Consider the following 22,143-nt stretch of genomic DNA (forward strand, 5'->3'; position numbering starts at 1 on the left):
ATGATCTTGTCCCTGACATCCTTAGACAGCTCCTTGCTCTTGGCCATTTTGTAGAGGTTAGAGTCTGACTGATTCACTGAGTCTGTGGACAGGTGTCTTTCATACAGGTGACCATTGCCGACAGCTGTCTGTCATGCAGGTAACGAGTTGATTTGGAGCATCTACCTGGTCTGTAGGGGCCAGATCTCTTACTGGTTGGTGGGAGATCAAATACTTATTTCCCTCTGCAGAATGCAAATAAATTCATATACTTTCCACAATGTGATTTTCCGGATTTAATTTGTGATGTGCTATCTCTCACTGTTACCAATAACCTACCCTTCAATTATGGGCTGCTCATGTCTTTGTCAGTGGGCAAACTTACAAAATCAGCAAGGGATCAAATACTTATTTCCACCACTGTATATGTTTAAGAGGCTGAAGTTTTATTTGTAAAGAACCGAAGGCGAAAGTTCCCAGTTCCTCAAAAGCCAAACAAGCATGTTAATTTCTCATTATTTAAGGGTGAATGGCCATTTAATTAATGTTAACCCTATAGTAGAGATTCTAATGTCCTTTAATGTCAAAATGACCTTTGGTTTCCAGGACAATTAAGATGAACATTCATCAGATATTTACATACACATGGTAGAAAACAATTCATCAGCAAACCAGATTATGAGCTCCTTCAGGACTGAAATTAAGAACCCCAGCTCTAGTGTTTCCATGTTCTTACAGTGTTGAAACACACCTTGGGCATTAGACTTTAACTAAGCATCCAAATGTTGAACATGCACCATAAGATATTAACATATGATCAGATCATATATAACCAGATTCTCCTAATTATATGAAGAATCCTGCATGAAAAGTCAATGATCTACCGTCTCTAATAAAAGTATTTTTTAAATGTAGACTACCTAAATGTAATATCTTGATATGCCAGGTGGAAATTAATTCTGAACTCGCCTATAATCATGCAGAGTAACATTCCCAAAGTCTGTCATCAATTTCACATCACTTACAATTAAAGCAAACATTATCAAGATTATGTAGGTATTTGCAAAACAAAACAAAAAACCCAAACAAAAACACCCCCCCCCCCCCCCGGCACAAATAATCAAAATGTCTACATTTATCTACACAGATTTCTTATGTTTAATGTTCTATATACAATGTGTTCTGATAACATAATAAAACTAGTATGACAGAACCAAAAAAAGAGAATCTGAACAGTGAATATGTATATTTTATTCTATTTACAGTACATTATAAATATAATACATCATTTCTTCAAAAGTTTAGTTATAATTAACTTGAGTAGACTCATTTTCTTAACAGAAATGCAATTGTTACATAATGACAAAATTTAAATGAGAATCTCATGGTTGTGATATAGTGCATTTTGTAATGAGATGAAAATAAATTGACTGGCTAGTTTCAAAATTAGTTCCAAACTATCACGGAATTTGAAGTATATAAAATCAATGACCAGTGGATCTGAAGTCATATTTGTAGCGAACACCCACCAGATCTTTACAATAAATTTGAGATTTATAAAGACTAGTGGCTTACAATAAGTGCGTCCCTCCTGGTTTCTTGAACACAAACACAGGTAACCCACCATGCTAAAAGCTGAATGTTATTTAAGAGGGTTCAAGCTACATAGTTGTATTCCATTGCTGTGGAAGGAAAAAGCTAGTTATTACCAGAGATGGAAACAAAATGTAAGTTTATGTACATTTTCAGTCCATGGGTCTTGCATTACAAAACATGAGCATTCTGAATATTTCATTATTTGCACCTAACACAACCTTTTAGAACATGTTAGTAGTTGCATTTTTGAGAACTTGCACCTTATCAGGAGAGGAAAAAAAATAAAAATAATGGATTTTGTCGGTTTCTAGTAGTCTTTTCACAAATGGTCACATATTATTTATGACAATCAATGCTGGCATGGAGTTCTGCTGACTTGCTTCAAAGTGTGTGGCTTGGTCAGCCAATTTAGCAAATACTCTAGGGGTTCCAAGATTATAGATGCCAGTATGAACAAAACAAGCTTTAAGCTGAAGACTGCAGACTTCTTGGCTTTTAAGCTGAAGTTTATACTGTGTTTGTCCAAGCCAAGTGAATGAACCGTGGATTTCTAGTGCTTCTGGACTAAAAGAGAAAAGAGGAAAAAAAGGAAAGTTAAAAATGATCAGATGCCCATCTTATATTCTCTTTACCCTCAAATTTAACTTGACAAATCATTTATTAATGCAAACAGAGTATCAGCATCGTGATTTTTTTTTTAAAATTCCTAACCTATCTACATAATCTGTCTGCATCCATGATCATCAAAACTCAGGAGTTAAGGATACACGAGCTTCCCTTTGAGTAACCAGAGACCCAGATGGTAGAGTCCCTGCATTATTCCAGACTGTATTAAGAAGAGCGATAGATAACTAGAGTAAACAGAAAGGTTGTGTCACAGTGCCCAGATTAATAAGTTGATTAAACATACTGTCTACCCCCCCCCCCCCAAAGGCAAAACAAAGTTGTTTTCCTCCCCATTTATAAAGCTGCACATCCAAATTTGCGACTAGCGCACAATTTAGAGGTCAGTTGGGCATGTAACTTAATAAATTAGATGCTAATTGACCTTAACTAATTATTGACTAATTGGTGTTAACCGGTGGTAATTGGCAGTTATGTGGGTAACTGCTCTTAGCATTCTATAAGTTGCGTGCAAAAATGCCAGAACACATAACTCCAAGGGAGGTGTAGATCTCAGAGGGGCATGGGTGGCTGGGGTTAGACAATTATGTGCACAGGCTATATACAATACTAGCATTTGTGCTTAAATGCCTAAATAGGTATAAGCATTTATACCAGCCATTTGGCAAGTGTAAGTACTTGCACCAAAAGTTAGATGTGTAAATGTAGACTTATGCTAGTACTCTATAATGGCAGATGCACACACACCTGAAGTTACATATCCTGTGCTTAGCGTGCATGATCCAGGTGCCTAACTTTAGGTGATCTATTAAGAATTACCCCTTTTATGACTTATGTTGCAGGAAAAGAAAAAAAAATCAATTCTACTTATATATAGATTTGGGCTTCTTAGTCATTCTAGTATATAAATATTCATTACCATCGTTAAACATTTTTTTACAGTGAAATATAGTATGTACAAGTACCCTCCATTGATAAATCAGTCACACAAGTGGACAATGTCAGACAGCTATGTCAGAAGACAACATACCACCCTCAGACTGCAAAATAAATTAGAAAGTTTTCTAAGTATGCATGGGAGTTCCTATTCCATTCTGTGAACTGATGTGGTTTTTTTGGGGGGGGGATGGAGGGGGGTTGAGCCTTTTGCTTAAATTTATCTCCCTTCTTTTGTTTCCTTCTGATATTTACAAAAAAAAGCCTCCTTTTAATTTCTTGCTATTTCTCTCTCTCACAATGCCTAGTGATAAACCGAGCATTAGGAAGTGTCCAGCCTGTGATAGGAAAATAAGAATATTAGATCCTCATAAAAAATGTATATTATCTGGAGCCCTCCCATGATGAAGAAAACTGCTACGATTGTTGCAGAATGTCTGGCAGATCCAGGAAAAGCTGAAGGAGCAAATTTAACAGAATTTCTGGCTTCCTCAAAACCTTCACTGAAGCAAAGTTTTGGCAACATCTACTCTATGATCCTGCAACATGTACAAAATTTTGCAAATCTCCTTTGGCCAGGGAAAGGCCAAAGAGTGTCTTCTTGAGCCCAGTCCTAACTTCAGAGAACTGCCATTCCTTATCCAAGCAACAAGAAGTCAACTTTAACAGTACCCAGAAGTGCCTTACAAACAAAATTTTCTTTAGAGGTACTATTCTGGAAACAATTCAGGCAAAAGCTTTTCTGCCAGAGAACAGGTTCCTGTCCTTGATTTCACATGCCTGCAATATATCTATCTCACCTTCAATCATGGCCAAAGCTTAATTACAGATGTTGGGCCATATAGCTGCCGTCATCCATGTAGACCCATTTGCTCGTCTGAAAATGAAATGATTACAATGGGACCTTAAATTACAGTGGAACCAGAGTACACAACCTCTTTTGGTTATCCCTCATTCCTCAGTTCAACTTCCAGCTATACGCACTGAAGGACATCCAAGACCAATCTGGCAGCAGATGTCTCCTTTTCTCCACTGGAATATTGACTTGGCCTAAACATGGATGCATCCAACACTGGGTGGGGAGCTCATTTGCATTTTCTGAACACACAAGGAACATGGTCAGTCTGAGAAGTTTCTCCATATCAATTACATGGAGCTACTCTAAGACATTTACTATGCCCTCCAACTATTTATTCATCTACTCAAACACATTTGTTTTGATTGACACCACCAAGTTTTGTGGCAACAGAAAAGGAGGAATGGGATCATTCCATCTCTGACAGAAAGCAGCTGGGACTAAGTTATACCTCATTGCATCCATATGCAAACTGCTTATATTCCTGGTGTTCAGGACTATATGGATGACAAGTTCAGCAGAGGTTTGCAGTCTCATGAGCGGTCCCTAGACGCAACTTTGCAGACTATCTTCCAGGATTTGAGGACTCCTCAGATGGACTGGTTTACCAGCAGAAAACCATGAAGACACTTCTTTATTGCTTGATCCTCCATCTTTCAACCACTTAGCCCCAAATGCACTGGCAATTCCATGGACTTGGCTGCTTCTTTATGCATATTCCTCCATTCCGTTCATAGTGAAAACCCTGCACCATAATTTCCATAGCAACATATTGGTCTTGACAGCACTGTTTTCCTCTTCTAAAAAAGGTTGGAAGTTCTGTCCTCATGTAGATATTCCAATGTTAATTATGCACGTAGAGGGATATCTCTTTCACTCCAATCTGAAATTGCTAGCTTTCACAATATGAAATTTCAGCAGTGTTTAGTCTCTACTATAGTATTACCAATGCCTATTCAAGGAATATCAATAGCTACAAAGAAACTGTATACCAGATGGACCTAAGCTTTCAAATAGAAAAGATTTTCCACCTGGGGTTTCATGAATGGTCACAACCCCATTATGTGTCCATCTACCACTGTGCTGCAGTATTTATACCACTTAAATCTTCTAGGATGCCAAATGACCTTCATTAGTGTACATCTCAGTGCTCTTGCCATCTTTCGCTTGTAAGTTGACAGACTTGGGATATTGAGAAGCCACAATTTCACACTTTATGAAACGCCAGTGCAGAAAGTCCCCTGTACCATGGGACTTATGTTATTCTCTTATCATGTCACTGTTTGAACCACTGGAGTTCACTTCATTCAAATACCTTACATGGAGAATAATTTTCCTAGTAGCTCCTACCTTAGTTGGAAGAATGTTAGTTCCAAGCTCTAGTAATCTATGAAGTCTACATACAGTTTTCACCATAATAAAGTAGTTCATCAAAATCATCCAACATATTTATCTAAGTTGGTAACATCTTTTCATATCAATGTGGAGCTAGTGCTTCCTACATTCTGTGCCAAGTCTTATAGGAATCCACACAAGAGCCCTTCACTCTCTGGACTGTTGAAGCAGATTCTTGCCTACTACCCCAAAAGAACTGAATCAATTAGGAAATCTATGCAGCTCTTTGTCTTTTTTTTTTTTATGTGTGGCTGCAAGATCATCTGTCCAAGGAGAACTACCGTTACAGGTAAGCAACTTCTATTTCTCCCTGGACAGATTCTATCTTGCAGCCACACAAGTGAAGACTCCCAAGCTACACAGGTAACAGATTAAGAATAACTCACGTATATTGAAAAAAAACTGGTATCTGTGCGAGGAGGAGGAGGTAGTTGACGCCTCACAGAACAGAAGACAACATGGCCTGTCCGAAAGCTGCTTCAGCAGAGGACGTGGTATCAATTCAGTAATGCTTGGTAAAAGTGTGCATCGTTGCCCATGTAGCCGCTCTGCAAATGTCTTGTAAAGGAGTTCTTTGTAAGTTGGCTGTTGTGGCTGCCATGGCCCTGAGGCTGTGGGCTGTAACATAAGGAAAGTCTGGAGATGACTGTGCCAACTGGTAGCACAAAGCAATACACTTTGCAATCCACTAAGATAATGTTCCCTTCGTCACTGGTTGTGGATGCAAAGTAGACCGAAGAGACAGAAATAGTTGCGACGGTCTATCTGTAACGTTGGTTCTTTGAAGATAGATGGTAACAGCGCTTAAACAGTCTAGAGTATGAAATTTTGCATGCTCCTCCGAATCATGCGGAGGGGGATACAATGTTGGCAGCATCATCACCTGATTTAAGTGATAAGGAGAGACAATCTTAGGCAAAAACTTGGGGTGAGTGCGCAGCACAGCCTTATTATGCAGTAACTGTGTATATGGAGGATAATGGACTAGAGCCTGAATCTCACCAATGCGACGTGCTGAAGTTAAAGTGATCAAAAACAATGTCTTCCAGGTGAGGTATTTGATATCTGTGCTGTGAAGTGGTTCAAAAGGCGGATTCATGAGTGCATTAAGCACCAAATTAAGGTCCCATGCTCTTTGTGTCTCTTCTGACCCCAACAGAATTGGAATACCGGTATCCAAAAGAACTCTAGCAAACTGGCTGGCACCCTGTATCCTGTTATGAACAGGTACTCCTCTAAACGTCAAGTCTTATGAAATCAGAGCCACTGCACTTATTGTGAAGCCTCTCAATTCTGCTTTGCCAGATACAATTTGTAAAGAAGTGACCCTAGTCCTCGCTTCATAAATTTACTTCACACTAGTGCTTAGACTAAGTCACAATAAACGATATCTTTGGTCAAGCTGTGTTGGTCAATCTGTGTGATACAACAACTCTCACATTGTTTCTTTGATAGAGGATAATCCTAAATATGAGGCAATACATAAAACTGAGCCGTCCTAAGCTTAGTAGTGTTTGCTGACGAAAAACATGTACTTCAAGAAGCAAAAAACATCTAGACATTTCTGCTTCTAGCTGCTGCAGGAAGGAGACCTCTCTGATCATGCACTTGACAAATCTCTGATGACAGAGATCGTCAAAAGGGCATTAATTTTTGTGCAGGAGGAGATAGTTTTTTTGCTTCCAAGAAAGATTCTGAAAAATGAAATCCTGGGTTTTTTTGAGGAGGGAGAGGAGAAAAAGCCCCCTTGTGGCTTGTAGTCAGAGGTAGAGAGTAAAAAAAAAAAAAAAAAAAAAAAAAAAAAGAGAGTATAAGATCTTGAAATGAAGAGCGCACAGGAATAATGCCGGTGGATTGAGATGACATTACACTGGATTGTTGATATTCAACAGATGGCCCGTCTCGTCTTCCGCCAGGGTCGCTTTACTCATACTACCCCTCTCCTCAAGACCCTTCACTGGCTCCCTATCCGTTTTCGCATCCTGTTCAAACTTCTTCTACTAACCTATAAATGTACTCACTCTGCTGCTCCCCAGTATCTCTCCACACTCGTCCTTCCCTACACCCCTTCCCGTGCACTCCGCTCCATGGATAAATCCTTCTTATCTGTTCCCTTCTCCACTACTGCCAACTCCAGACTTCGCGCCTTCTGTCTCGCTGCACCCTACGCCTGGAATAAACTTCCTGAGCCCATCCTTGGCCACCTTTAAATCTAGACTGAAAGCCCACCTCTTTAACATTGCTTTTGACTCGTAACCACTTGCCTCCACCTACCCTCCTCTCTTCCTTCCCGTTCACATTAATTGATTTGATTTGCTTACTTTATTTATTTTTTGTCTATTAGATTGTAAGCTCTTTGAGCAGGGACTGTCTTTCTTCTATGTTTGTGCAGTGCTGCGTACGCCTTGTAGCGCTATAGAAATGCTAAATAGTAGTAGTAGTACTTTACAGTAACACTTCAATCTGTTAAACATCTTTTGCAGAAATGAATAAGGCTGCTCCAGAAAGGCCACTGTGAAAAATGAAGATGCGGTAGTTACTGTGACTAGGAGCAGAGCTGAGGCAATATGAGGCTGCATAGACTATTACTGCACAAGGACCAACTGTGTTTCAACTAGAGAGCAAGGACATCTGTGAGCACCTTGCAGTCAATGCCAAGCCTGTGCACTCACAATTTGTGCTTCTCCGTATTGCTAGCATATCTGCACTAACAACAAAAGAGAATGGTCAGCGCTACTATCTGGATGAGTCTCTTTTATGGCACAGGTAGGTAACACAAGAAATGGCTGTGCAGGTCTGTGCTTAGGCGAAGCACCTTGAGACAAACCTGCACTAAGATGTGTGTGCTTTTCTAGCACTTTGGAAACTTATATGATACATTCCTTTCAGAACTCTGCAAGTATTTGGAAGAGACATTTGCACATTAGGCCTAGAATCCTCCAAGGAGTTTTGCACTGATTTGGATGCCACCTAGCACTGCTACTCTGTGGCTAAACTTAAGCCACTGTGAAGGGAGGTGGAAATAATTTTCACTAAGAAGGACCTGCTAGAGTGTACAGAGTCAGATGATCTCTGCACAGAGGGTGCCTTCCTCATATTCTGAACAAACAGGAAGTCTTTTCTCCAAAATGATCACAGAGCTGGTTTAGGTAGTCCTTTTGGGCTTGCGGAGTCATCTTTCCATAATGCGTACCATAAAGTACATATGGTCTAAGCCCAGACAAATGAGGCATTTCAAGCATGTCAAGGTTCTAAGTCTCCTTGAAGAAAGGATAACATGGATAACGTGACAACATGTAATAAAGCAACAATACAATTTTAAAGAATTACTCAAGTTTCCCATAACAGAATATTTAAAAGATAAAATTGGATTTAAGGATAAGTTCATTATAATCAGGAAAATCAATAAAACAGGGTTCCGCTGTATATGATTTTTTAAGGTTTACAAATGCCATTTATTTTAAACCAAACTTTAGCACATATTGAAAATCTTGGGTACATCTTTAGTGCTGACTCATTTTCCTCTTCCTGGAAGCCATCATTGCAAAAAAACTTTTAGGGCTGTTAGAAAGATTTTGCAAATACCATGCAATATCACAGAACTGCAGTTCTCCTTCATAGAAAACCAAGCAGATTTCCAAAGTAATTAAAGCAATACATTGATGTCCTTTGGTGCAAAAGGTGTAAGCAAATTATGCAAACAAATAAAAACCCAGTTCATTAAGTGAGCAGTGTGAATTCAATATATAAAAAAAAACAAAAATTGACAAAATTGTATTTTGTGGAAACTATTTGCATTTTAAAAGTATGTATGTTACCTTGTCATTTTATGTCTCAAATCAATTATTACATCAACATCTGCCTGAGAACAGTTGGAGAGTACAAGGGTGACTGGTACCAAACAGAGGCTGTAATAGAGAAATGTGTTTAATTAATGAAATCCATGATACTTTGCTCTATCCTAAGAAATATCTTATGAGCTCCCAAAGAAGTCCAAGCAAAAGTCAACCATCATTTACTCAAATAAATAAAAACTGATGGTTAAGAAGTGAACATACATTTAAAATGCAATTTCATATTACAACCAATCTTTCCTTAGTCGCTAAAGATACTTTAGAGCAGTGTTTCCCAAGTCCGGTCCTGGAGTACCCCTTGCCAGTCAGGTTTTCAGGATATTCATAATTAATATGTATGAAAGAGATTTGTATATAATGGAGGTAGTGTATGCAAATCAAGTTCATGCATATTCATTGTGGATATCATGAAACCTGATTGGCAAGGGGTACTCCAGGACTGGACTTGGGAAACACTGCTTTAGAGACCACTACTGTACAAACATCAAATTTAAAATATATACTATCAGAATTTCACATTACATATTTTTAGCCCCCCCCCCCCCCCCAATACTAATTGCCCCCTATTCCTAGCCCAAAACAATATGTTTATGCAGCTTCACAAAGAAACTCACGGGAACACTGACAAAACCCACCATGAAATGTAGGCTTTACTCTACATACATTATTAATTGTGGGATCCTTTTACAAAGGCGTGGTAGTGTTTTTAGTGCACGCTAATGATTAGCATGCACTAAACGCTATACACACCCATAGGAATATATGGGCATCTCTAGCATTTAGCGCATGTTAAAAACGCTAGCTTGCCTTTGTAAAAGGACCCGTGTATTAGATAAGCTGATTCCCATCTAGAAAATCTGCATGAGCTCAAAGTTTTGATTTATATTAGATAGAAGTTAGGTAAATTTAAAGAGCACAAACTCACTAAATGTTGGATTATACTAATTCCCAGATAACACAGAAAAGCAATACATCTTTTAAATAATAATTGATCTCTTTCTCCCTAACTTATTTTAAAATACTTTGTAGATAGTTGTGTTTGTAAGGTACGAACACATCAGCAACAAGTGGTAAGACTATGTGTTCACATCTATCAATACCATACTACATACAGATGACAGTGGAGTAAGCTGCAAATATCTCTATGTTAAATACACTGAAAAGATGTAATGCCCGTAACTTGTATCTTTCTGGGTGATTATCATTTCAGTATTATTTATGAACCATTTATTGCCTCAATAGGAAGAAATTTCACTATCACTTAAGGCAGAAATGACTTAATTCACAAAAATGTAACATAACTTGTACAGGAAAACAAGTTTTATTAAAGCACAGAATTACTTGTACCTGAATCTTTAACCACAGTGGTCCCATTAAAAAAAAAAAAAAAAGTCATAGCTTTAGATTACCTGGGTACAATAGAACTGGTACAGCTGGATTCAAAGGCAATTGGACTTCTTCAGGATATTGAGTTAAGTATCCCATTCTATATTTGAAAGTGTATAAAGCCATTGTCTACTGATGCATTTTGAAGGGGGCATATGTATTCATATTATTCAGTCACATATATTGTGGACTTAAAACATATACGTCATAAAAACAGTGGAATTTTTTCAGCTGGAATGCATTTTTTCTCCACTTTGATAGTTATAGATTTATGGGACATTTGAACATGATTATTTTGCTGTAGCACCAGGTTTGAGCAATAAGGTAAAATTATGTATCATACTTGATAATTTTCTTTCCATTAATCATAGCTGATCAATCCATAGACTGGTGGGTTGTGTCCATCTACCAGCAGGTGGAGATAGAGAGCAAACTTTTGCCTCCCTATATGTGGTCATGTGCTGCCGGAAACTCCTCAGTATGTCGATATCAAAGCTCCATCCGCAGGACTCAGCACTTAGAGAATTACACCCACAAAGGGATACTCTGCCCAGCTCACCACAGCCGAAACGGGGGAGGGGAATTAACCCAGCTCATCCCCACACAAGTGGGGGAGGGGAATCCGTCCAGCTCATCCCCGCGGAGCGGGGGAGGGACACCACCCCGCCGATGCGGGGGGATCTGGCTTATCCTGCAACCGCGGAAGGAGCTGACTGACCCTAACACTGCCGAAGCGGGAGGGGTACAAAGCTGCCCTACAGCCGCACGAAGCGGGAGGGAGCGCCGGCAGAATTTATGTCTCAATCCAGCCCCGTAAAACGGAGGGGAGAGGAATGCAGCAGCTCACTGTAACACAAACTCGTCTCAACTCTTGAAGAATCCAATTGACAAAACTTGAACACGAAGTCCTCCTGAACAGGAACTGAAGACTAAACTTGAACCTGAAATGCAACCATAATATAAACAGTACAGATATCTGTGAGGGGCTATGGATTGATCAGCTATGATTAATGGAAAGAAAATTATCAGGTATGATACATAGTTTTACCTTCCATATCATCATGCTGATCAATCCATAGACTGGTGGGATGTACCGAAGTAGTACTCACCCAGGGCGGGACAATGAAATCCCTGACGGCAACACTGAAGCTCCAAACCGGGCCTCCGCCCGAACAGCCACAGTCAAGCGGTAATGCTTGGAGAAGGTATGGGCCGATGCCTAAGTTGCCGCCTTGCATATCTCTTCCAAGGAGACGGACCCGGCCTCTGCCATCGAGGCCGCCTGAGCTCTAGTGGAGTGAGCCTTCAGCTGGATAGGCGGCACCTTCCCCGCGGCCACATAAGCCGCTGCAATGGCTTCCTTGACCCATCTTGCCACTGTAGGCTTAGAAGCCTGCAGACCCTTATGAGGACCTGCAAACAGGACAAACAGATGATCCGACTTCCGGAAATCATTGGTCACTTCCAAGTATCTGATGATGACCCGTCTCACATCCAGATATTTGAGAACAGAGTATTCCTCTGGGTAGTCCTCCCTACGAAAGGAAGGGAGACAGAGCTGCTGATTCACATGGAAGCGAGAAACTATCTTGGGCAGGAAGGAAGGCACTGTGCGAATAGTCACTCCTGCCTCAGTGAACTGCAGAAAAGGCTCTCGACATGAGAGTGCCTGGAGCTCGGAAACTCTTCTGGCTGAAGTGATAGCCACCAAAAAGACTGCTTTCAACGTCAGGTCTTTCAGAGATGCCCTCGACAAGGGTTCAAAAGGCGGCTTCTGCAAGGCTCTTAGCACCAGGTTGAGATTCCACACAGGCACCACTGAGTGCAGAGGGGGGCGCAGGTGATTAACTCCCTTGAGAAAACGCACCACATCTGGCTGCGAAGCCAGGGAAGCACCCTTCAGGCGGCCCCTGAAGCAAGCCAGAGCCGCTACCTGGACTTTAAGGGAACTGAGCGACAGGCCTTTCTCCAGACCTTCTTGCAGGAACGCCAACACTGAAGAAATTGGAGCAGTGAAGGGAGAAAGTGAGCCTGCTTCACACCACGCTGCAAAGGTACGCCAAACCCTGGCGTAAGCAGTAGAAGTAGAGCGCTTCCTCGCTCTCAGCATAGTGGCGATGACCTTGTCTGAGAAGCCCTTCTTTCTCAGACGCTGCCGCTCAATAGCCAGGCCGTAAGACCAAAGGGGGAGGGATCCTCCATCACCACGGGACCCTGATGCAACAGGCCCTGCTCCACTGGCAGTCGCAGAGGGTCGTCGCTTCTCGCTCCGAGCTGTAATGAACTGGTGTCCCAGTGAGTAGCTGCAATAAACGTTTAAATAAACGTAGAGATAAACGCCCTTAAGGACGTCCAAAATTTTTTTTTTTTTTAACGGAGCCAGCGGGAGGGGGGAGAAAAGGAGGGACCTGGCACCACCAGGTTTGCACTTGCTCAAGAAGAGCCCTCAACCCCAGGTACTCAACAAAACCTAAAAATTAGGCTTGAAGACCTAGCCAGAGCTGCTGCTGTGTGTGACCACCACCTGCTGAGATAGAGAACATACAGAGGAGTTTCCGGCAGCACATGACCACATATAGGGAGGCAAAAGTTTGCTCTCTATCTCCACCTGCTGGTAGATGGACACAACCCACCAGTCTATGGATTGATCAGCATGATGATATGGAAGTTCTATTGGGAGTGTTTAGCACTGAGGCTCTATCTTAAATCCTTTAGAATCTTTGAAATGAATAGTTTGCAGGATTTTTCTATGTTGTGGTTACTATAGAACTTGCCCGGCAAGGGTTTGGTCTCCCTTTTCCTTTACAGGCCATAATACCCCTGGACCAAAAACTGGGAACAATGAGGCCAGGGCAGAAGGAGACCGAGGCATCATTGGTCCTCAGCTTAGGTCTCACTGGTAACTTACTTAAGCAATGCTTCAGTTTCCTATGAAGTTCCAATTCAAAAAGCCACACACATGAAATGTAGTTTTAAAACCTTAACATTGAAGCTCAGACTCAATTTGGCACTAGAATACATTACAGATTTTGTTGAGCAATGAGACAAACTATATATTACTGATCTACACCCTTGATTTTTAATGATGCAGAATTACTTTGGGGAAAAAACATGGATGTAATGACTACAATTGCCAAATGTGAAAACCACATTGTATTTAAAAACTAAAAGACAGACATTTTGCAAAAAAAATGTAGGTCTACTTGACTTACAACTGTTTAAAGCAACAAATGTAGGTCTACTTGACTTACAACTGTTTAAAGCAACAAATGTATCATAAAAAAATAATTCATAAACACATAAGCAAACCTTTTTTGATGAAACGGGTGACTAAAGGATTCTGGATAATGTAGGCACGTTTTTATTAAATTAGAGAGTTGCTCTGCAGATGGTCTAGCAGTTACTGATGTATTTTCAGGTTGAATAAACTTTAAGAGAACCATTCCTGATGGTTCCTACAACAGAAGAAACCTAAAGTCAAATGCCATAATTAAACTTCTTAGTAAGGCAGAGTTATCAGATACAACGTTTCATGTCAGAAATTAGATATAACAAACCAACACTGGTCACTAGATTACTGTATTTTCACGCATATAACGTGTGCATTATACATGTTTTACAAACTGCATGCATCCCTTGCGCACATGGGGTCATTTCACCAAGCTGTGGTAAAAGGGAGTCCACTGTCGCATTGGCGAGCGAGTTTGCTGTTCTCCAAGGCTCCCTTTTACTGCAGTGGGTAAAAGGTTATTTTTTCAAAGGGGAAGTAAATGGCCGTGCACTAAGTCAGCACATTGGCGCGCAGTCATTTACTCCTGGAGCACGTACTACTTCCTACTTAGAAAACGGTAAGGGCACTTGCATTAGCCTCACATTAACCGCCAGGTAAGCCCCTGGTGTTAGAAAAATAAAAAAATGTTCCTAGCGCTGAAAATGGTGTGCAGCGGAATCTAAAACTACCGCCAGCCTCCTGAACAAGTCCGGTTGTAGGGCCAATTTGCCACATACCATTGCCTTGGTAGCCCAACCATGGCCTGATACAAGGACCCTATATGCTTGGGTATACTATAATGGTGTATTTTTACTATGGTAAGATGAGAAAAATGATTAAAAGCTAAAAGGATTAGCTGCAAAGGTTAAGACATTACATCAGGCATGGACATTGTTTAAAAATACCATCTTGGAAGCCCAGACCAGATGCATTCCACGTTATTTACAAAGGTGGAAAGAGAAAACGACAGCCAGCATGATTAAAAGGTGATGTGAAAGAGGCTATTAGAGCCAAAATAATGTCCTTCAAAGAGTGGAAAAAGGATCCAAATGAAGGAAATAAGAAGAAACATAAACAATGGCAAGTATTGATAAAGAAGGCTAAAACAGGATATGAAGAGAAACTTGCCGCAGAGGCTAAAACACACAGTAACAATTGTTTCAAGTACATCATAAGCAGAAAGCCTGTGAGGGAATCTGTAGGACCGTTCGATTATGAAAGAGCAAAAGGAGCACTCATTCAGGACAAAGCCATAGTGGAGAAACTGAAGGAATTCTTTGCTTTGGTCTATACAGAAGAAGATGTAAGACCAATCTACCTGTATCAGAAATGGTTTTCAAGGGTGATGATACAGAGGAACTGAGAAATCTCAGTGAATCTGGAAGAAGTACTGAGCCAAATTGACAAATTAAAGAGTAGTAAAACACCTGGACTGGATGGCATGCATCCAAGCGTACTGAAAGAACTCAAACATGAAACTGTTGATCTGCTGTTAGTAATCTGTAACCTGTCGTTAAAATCGTTCGTAGTACTGCGTGCAGTTCTGGAGACCGCATCTAAGGAAAGATATAAAACAGGATGGAGTCAGTCCAGAGGGCGGCTACGAAATTAGTAAGTGGTCTTGAATACAAAAATTATAGGGACAGGCTTATGAACCTCAACATGTATACGCTGGAAGAGAGGAGGGAGAGAGGAGACATGATAGAGATGTTTAAATATCTCAAGGGCATTTATGTACAGGAAGACAGCCTTTTTCAAATGAAGGCGAGCTCTGGAATGAGGGGGCATATGACAAAGATAAGAGGGAACAGGCTTAGGAGTAACCTAAGGAAGTATTATTTCACAGAAAGGGTGGTGGAGGAATGGAATGGCCTCCCGGTGGAGGTGGTGGAGTCGAGGTCTGTTCCAGAATTTAAAAAGGCATGGGATAAGCATGTGGGATTGCTTTGGAACAGGAAGAATTAGGGGTTACAGAGGATGGGCAGGCTGGATGGGTCATATGGCTTTTATCTGCCGTCATGTTTCTTACCTGAAGACTGGAAGGTGGCCAATGTGATGTCAATTTCTAAATGTTCCAAGGATGATTTGGAAAACTACAGACCAGTAAGCCTGACATCAATGCTGGCTAAAATAGAGGAATATTATAAAGAATAAAATTACAGAACACAAATATGCATGGTTTAATGGGATGGAGTCAGAATGATTTCAGCCAAAGGAAGTCTCGCCTCACCAATCTGCTTCATTTATTTGAAGGCGTGGATAAAGTTGAGCTGGTTGATGTAGTGTATCTAGATTTTCAGAAAGCATTTGACAAAGTTCCTCATGAAAGACTTCTGAGAAAAATAAAGCATCATGGGCTAGGAGGCAATGTTCTGTTGTGCATTAAGAATTTGTTATTGGACATAACACAGAGAGTAGGGTTAAATGGTCATTTCTCTCAATGGAGGAGGGAGAATAGTGGAGTGCCACAGGGATCTGACCTGGGACTGGTGCCATTTAATATATTTATAAATGATCTGGAAATTGGAACAATGAGCGAGATGATTAAATTTGCAGATGACACAAAACTATTCAAGGTTGTTAAAACACATGCAGATTGTGAAAAACTGCAGGAAGACCTTAGGAAATTGGAAGACTGGGTATTCAAACGGCAGATGAAATTTAATGTGGACAAATGCAAAGTGATGCACATTGGGAAGAATAATCTGAATTATAGTTATCTGATGCTAGGGCCCACCTTAGTGGGGTCAGCACTCAGGAAAAAGATCTAGGTGTCATTGTAGACGATACACTGAAATCTTCCGCCCAGTGGGCGGCAGTGGCCAAAAAAAGCAAACGAGATGCTAGGAATTATTAGGAAAGGGATGGAAAATGAAACCGAGAATACTATAATGCCTCTATATTGCTCAATGGTGTGACCACACCTTGAGTACTGCGTTCAGTTCTGGTCACTGTATCTCAAAAAAGATATAGCGGAATTAGAAAAGGTTCAAAGAAGAGCGACTGAAATGATAAAGCGATGGAACGGAAAGGCTAAAGAGGTTAGGGCTCTTCAGCTTGGATGGCTGAGGGGAGATATGATTGAGGTCTACAAAATCCTGAGTGGTGTAGAATGAGTAGAAGTGAATCGATGTTTTTACTCTTTCAAAAAGTACAAAGACTAGGGGACACTTGAGGAAGTTACATGGAAATACTTTTAAAACAAATAGGAAATATTTTTCACTCATTGAATAGCTAAGCTCAAACTCTTTGCTGGGGGATGTACTAACAGTTAGCGTATATGGGTTTATATTTCAACGGTTTTTATTGAAAACAATATACATTTTTATCAACATCTTACATTCAATATGCAGATTCAGTCGAATAATTCCTTTCTTGGTTGCTACCTCGGCATATTTGACCTTTTGTTTTCACTATTTATACCTTTTCCCCCCTTTCCCCCCTCCCTTCCCCCTTCCTCCCATCCCTTAATATTCCTTCCCCCCCTAATTAACCCTCCTATTCTCTCCCTCCCCCCGACTAATACACAATTTTCTCAAAGAGAAACTGAACCAACCACAGATTCAATATAATATCTACAGCACATTAAGCACAAAGCTTTTACTTTTTGCTGAAAGGGTATTTATATATTTTCCCCAGATTTTCAAAAATTGATTCTTTCGTTTCGGGGAACCCTTGGCTTCTCTTGCCTCCCACATCAGAAGTTGATGCATCATGTTCCGCCAATGCCAAAATTCTGGTACAACTTCCGAAGTCCAGTTTTGAAGTATACATTTCTTTGCTAACAGACATCCCTTACGAAAAAATAAGGTTTCCTCAGAGGATTTCCCTCTAAATGACCCATGGACATCTAGCAACATCTGTTCAGGAGTTGGTATTATTTCACAAGACAGCAGGTTAGACAGATAATTAGCCACTCTGGACCAAAAACCTTTAATAGTTTCACAACTCCAAAATGCATGGTAGAGTGAATTTTCTGCACTTTTACATCTCAAACATATTGCGTTCTGTATTCCTCCAATCTTTGCTAGCTGGACCTGCGTAAAATAGGCTCTATGAATTACTCGAAATGCACATTCCCGATACTGGGCTCCACTAACTAAGTTTGCAATACCCCTCACTTGTCTGTTAATGTCCCAACTGGTGAGGGGTCTTCCTAAGTCTTTCTCCCATCGTTCTTTGATCGCCTTCCTGTCTTTGAGCATCCCTGTAGTCCCTAATACCTTGTACATTTCAGAGATTGATGGTTCATTGTTCGAAATTTCCTCAAAGAATAGTTTCAATTTGGACCCTGATTTTTGTCTCAATTCCTCCTCGTTTACAGAATTTATAAAATGTTTTAATTGACAATATGCGAAGGTATCCCCCCATTGTATCAATTCATTACTCATTATTTGTTCCCGCGGCTTTATCTTCCCTTCTGCGCCTATTATATCCTTCAAATATACTATTCCTCTTTCCTCCCATCTTTTAAACACTGGATTCTCCAAGCCTGACCGAAATCTAGGGTTCCCCCTAATGGTCATTAATTCTGTCACTGCGGTATTTACTCCTATAATTTTCCCTAAAAATCTCCACGCCTCACGCAGCGGTTCTAGCAGCAAGCTTCGGCGCAGATAACTCGGGATCAGGGATCTCTCTACTTGTAGCAATGATATTAGGTGGTATGGCGCATAAAATGCCCTTTCTATCTCCAGTGGAGTGTAGCTGTCTGAGTCAAAGAGCCAATCTCTAATATGTCTCAACAAACATGCCATATTGTATAACTTCATATTTGGTAGGCCTATTCCCCCTTGTGACCAGTTCCCCCATAGCAGCTGGTATTTCATTTTCGCCTTTTTATTTGCCCAACAAAATCTCATCACCATTCTATAAAATTTTGTCCAATCCTTGTTCAACAGTCTAAGCGGGAGAGTTTGCATGACGTATAACCAACGCGGCAGAATTACCATACGTATAAGTCCCACACGCCCAATCAGTGACAATGGTAGTGTTTCCCATTTTTCTAACTGCTGTTTAGTGTGCGTCAGTAGTTGTTTTATATTAAGTTTATATATATCCCTAGTCTTCGTTGAAATCAAAATTCCCAAGTAACGAAAGTGGCCCTCTGCCCATTTCAAGGGGAATATCCCCGACCAGTCTCTATGTATCTTTTCATCAGTCGCCAGTGCCTCTGACTTTTCCAGATTCAACTTGAGACCAGAGAAGTCCCCAAATTCTTGAAATGCTTCTAATAAAGCTGGTAGCGATGTCTCTGGCCTCGTAATCACAACTAATAAATCATCTGCAAATGCCGCCACTTTGAATTCCACCTTACCTAAGGATACCCCTTGAATTTCTGCATTAGAATATATCTCTCTTATCAATGGATCTAAATATAATGCAAACAGTAGTGGTGACATGGGGCAGCCTTGACGAGTTCCTCTCTCTATCTTCACCTTTTCTGAGCATTTACCATTCACCATCACATTCGCTGTTGGTGAAACATAAAGTGATTTAACCGCTCCTAGGAACCATCCATCAAATCCATATTTTTCCATTACTGGGAACAAAAACTTCCATCTCACACGGTCAAAAGCCTTTTCCGCATCAAAGCTCACCATCAATCCCGGCTTATTTATTCTATCCATCTGTTCTAAAGAGACTAGAATCCGTCTCAGATTCTTAGATACAGTTCGGCCTCTAACAAACCCCACCTGCGCTTCATGCACCAGTGCCGGCAACACCCGACTCATTCTATTTGCTAATATTTTTGCAAATATTTTTACTTCGCAATTTAATAATGATATGGGTCTATAAGATTCAGGTAAGGTGACATCTCTCTTAGGTTTTGGGATTAAAATAATACGGGCTACATTCAGTTGGTCTGGTACCGACCTTTTCTCCACCCATTCGTTATATGCTTCCATCATTGGTACCAGAATAATGTCTCCCATCAATTTATAGAATTCTATTTTCAAGCCATCCGGCCCGGGGGTTTTTCCTGATTTACTACTTCCAATTGCCCATCCCACCTCATCACTAGTTATAGGGTCATTGAGCTGCGTCCTCTCATCTTCCGACAGACTCGGAGAATCCAGATTATCTAGATATAAATTACTATCTAGCTCCGAGTTATCCTTTTCTGCATACAACTGTTGGTAAAAATTTTTGAATATGTTTCTGATTTCTGTATCAGTATGACACAATTTACCTGTCTGATCTTTCAAAGCTGTTACTATGCGGGAGGTTTGTTTCCTAGCTATAAGTCTCGCCATCATTTTTCCACCCTTACCCCCAAATTTATATAACTGAAATTTATGGTAAGTTTGTGATTTAACCTCCCGTTCAGGAATCAATGAGTTTAAGGTCACCTGTGCCCCTAGAAGTTCTTCTCTGATGTTTACATTTGGATTTTCTCCAAACCTTTTCCTCAGATTATGGATCTGGGCCTCTAATCTCAAAATTTCCTTATCCCTAGCTTTTTTGTAATGACTAGCATAACTGATCATTTCTCCTCTCAAAACCGCCTTAGCTGCTTCCCAGTAAGAAGAGGCACTCTCCACTGAATTTTCGTTAATACTTTTGTATTCGGCCCACTTAGCCAGTAGACCCTCTTTAAATCTTGGATCTTTGGTTAAATAACTCGGAAAGGACCACCAACTCATTTTCTTTTCCATTCCCTTTGGTTGCCAATTTACCCATACTTCTGCATGATCTGAAATAGCATAGGGACCTATTTTTGTTTCTCTAATCCCTTCCAACAATGACCGCGACATCAGTATATAATCTATTCTTGCCTGGGTATTATGTGCCCTTGATAAATGTGTATAATCCCGTTCCTGAGGATGTAATACTCTCCACACATCTAGCAGGTCCAATACCGTACAAAGATTGGGCAATCCTCTTGAGGGCTCATGTCTTAGATTGGGAGGAGGATGAGATTTATCCAATTCAGGGTCACATATCATGTTAAAATCCCCTCCTAATATTAATGGGATCGGGTCTATTTTCGCTAGTATGTCAATTAGATTTTTATAAAATTGAGCCTCAAATTGATTTGGTGCATATATACTGCCTATGAATACCCGCTGTCTTGCTATTATCGCCTTGCCAAACACATACCTCCCTTCTCGATCTTTAATCACATCATCCAGATCAGTTACCAGCCCTTTCCTGATTAGTATGGCTACCCCTCCCTTTTTCCCTTTAGCTGGTGATGCTACACATTTTCCCACCCACCATCTAGCCAGTTTTTCATGTTCTGCATCTGAGAGATGAGCTTCTTGTAACAGAGCTATGTCAGCATGTATTCTTTGCAAATATTTCAAAATTTTTGACCTCTTAATGGGTGAACCAATGCCACCTACATTCCATGTTACAATCTTTATCATTTATAGAACATTATAACAACCTATTTGCCACAGAAATCTTTTGTCATTCGGGCGAGGCCACCCCAGCTCATGACCTCCCCCAGTGTCTTTTATATGCTGTAAGTAGTTATATTCCAATTTCTCCTTATCTCTGTAATGTTCATATTTTCCCTCCTTGTTTCCCTTCTCTAATGATCTATCCCTCCCTCCCTTATAATTCCCCTCCTCTTCCCTCTTCTCCCCGTCCTCTCCCCATTTCTTATCCCTACTATTCCCCCCCAAGGAATTAGTCACGTCTGACCCCCCCCCCTTGTTATTCCCTATTCCTTAATCCAATTCTTTTATACTTACATTATACCTATACGATCCTTCATTTTGCTATATTTCCCTTTTCCACAAGTTTTTAAAGATTACAAATTCCTCATATAACATCTTACATTTATATCCGATTTTTGTGAACTGTCTAAACTTTTTCTTTTACAGCTTTTCAAACAATTTTACTGTTTCCCCCAAACTTATATTAGTCTCTTCTTTCAGTGACTTCAACAGAATGCATACGCATTAACATCAATCACCTTTATCTCAATTGTTCCCCACATATCAGCAGTTATTCATATATACTCTTAGTTCGCACTTTTTACTGATTATGATTTTCCCTCCTGGCGTTTGATTGATCAACCAATCTGTTACCTCATCCATTTGTTATTTAAAGTTCGCCAGTCCCAGGTCTTCAGCTCTTCATGTATCTAATCTTGTCCGCTGTTTTTCGTGCCATGAAACAGTTCCAACTTGCATAATTTCCAATACCTTCAGCGTTTTCCGTTGCGTTATTCATCTCCCGATTGCAGTAATTGTTTTACAAAATCTTGCGCTTCTTGTGGTGATTCATAGGTT

General features: G+C 40.4%; 1 protein-coding gene across 2 annotated transcripts in view; it reads right to left on the reverse strand.

Annotated features, from left to right (window-relative positions):
* Positions 1-402: 402 nt before the first annotated feature.
* TRAPPC8 (trafficking protein particle complex 8) overlaps positions 403-22,143 on the reverse strand; it is a 378,205-nt gene continuing 356,464 nt past the window's right edge. For both annotated transcript variants that reach the window (XM_030213866.1, XM_030213855.1), the window contains 3 exons: positions 13,936-14,081; positions 9,205-9,294; positions 403-2,139 (listed from right to left, as the gene is read on the reverse strand). In XM_030213866.1, coding sequence (XP_030069726.1) covers positions 1,905-2,139; positions 9,205-9,294; positions 13,936-14,081 — 471 coding nt within the window. In that variant the 3' untranslated portion in view covers positions 403-1,904. The remainder of the gene's footprint in view (positions 2,140-9,204; positions 9,295-13,935; positions 14,082-22,143) is intronic.

Source organism: Microcaecilia unicolor, chromosome 1, assembly GCF_901765095.1.
Source record: "Microcaecilia unicolor chromosome 1, aMicUni1.1, whole genome shotgun sequence".
NCBI classification, from domain to species: Eukaryota; Metazoa; Chordata; class Amphibia; order Gymnophiona; family Siphonopidae; genus Microcaecilia; species Microcaecilia unicolor.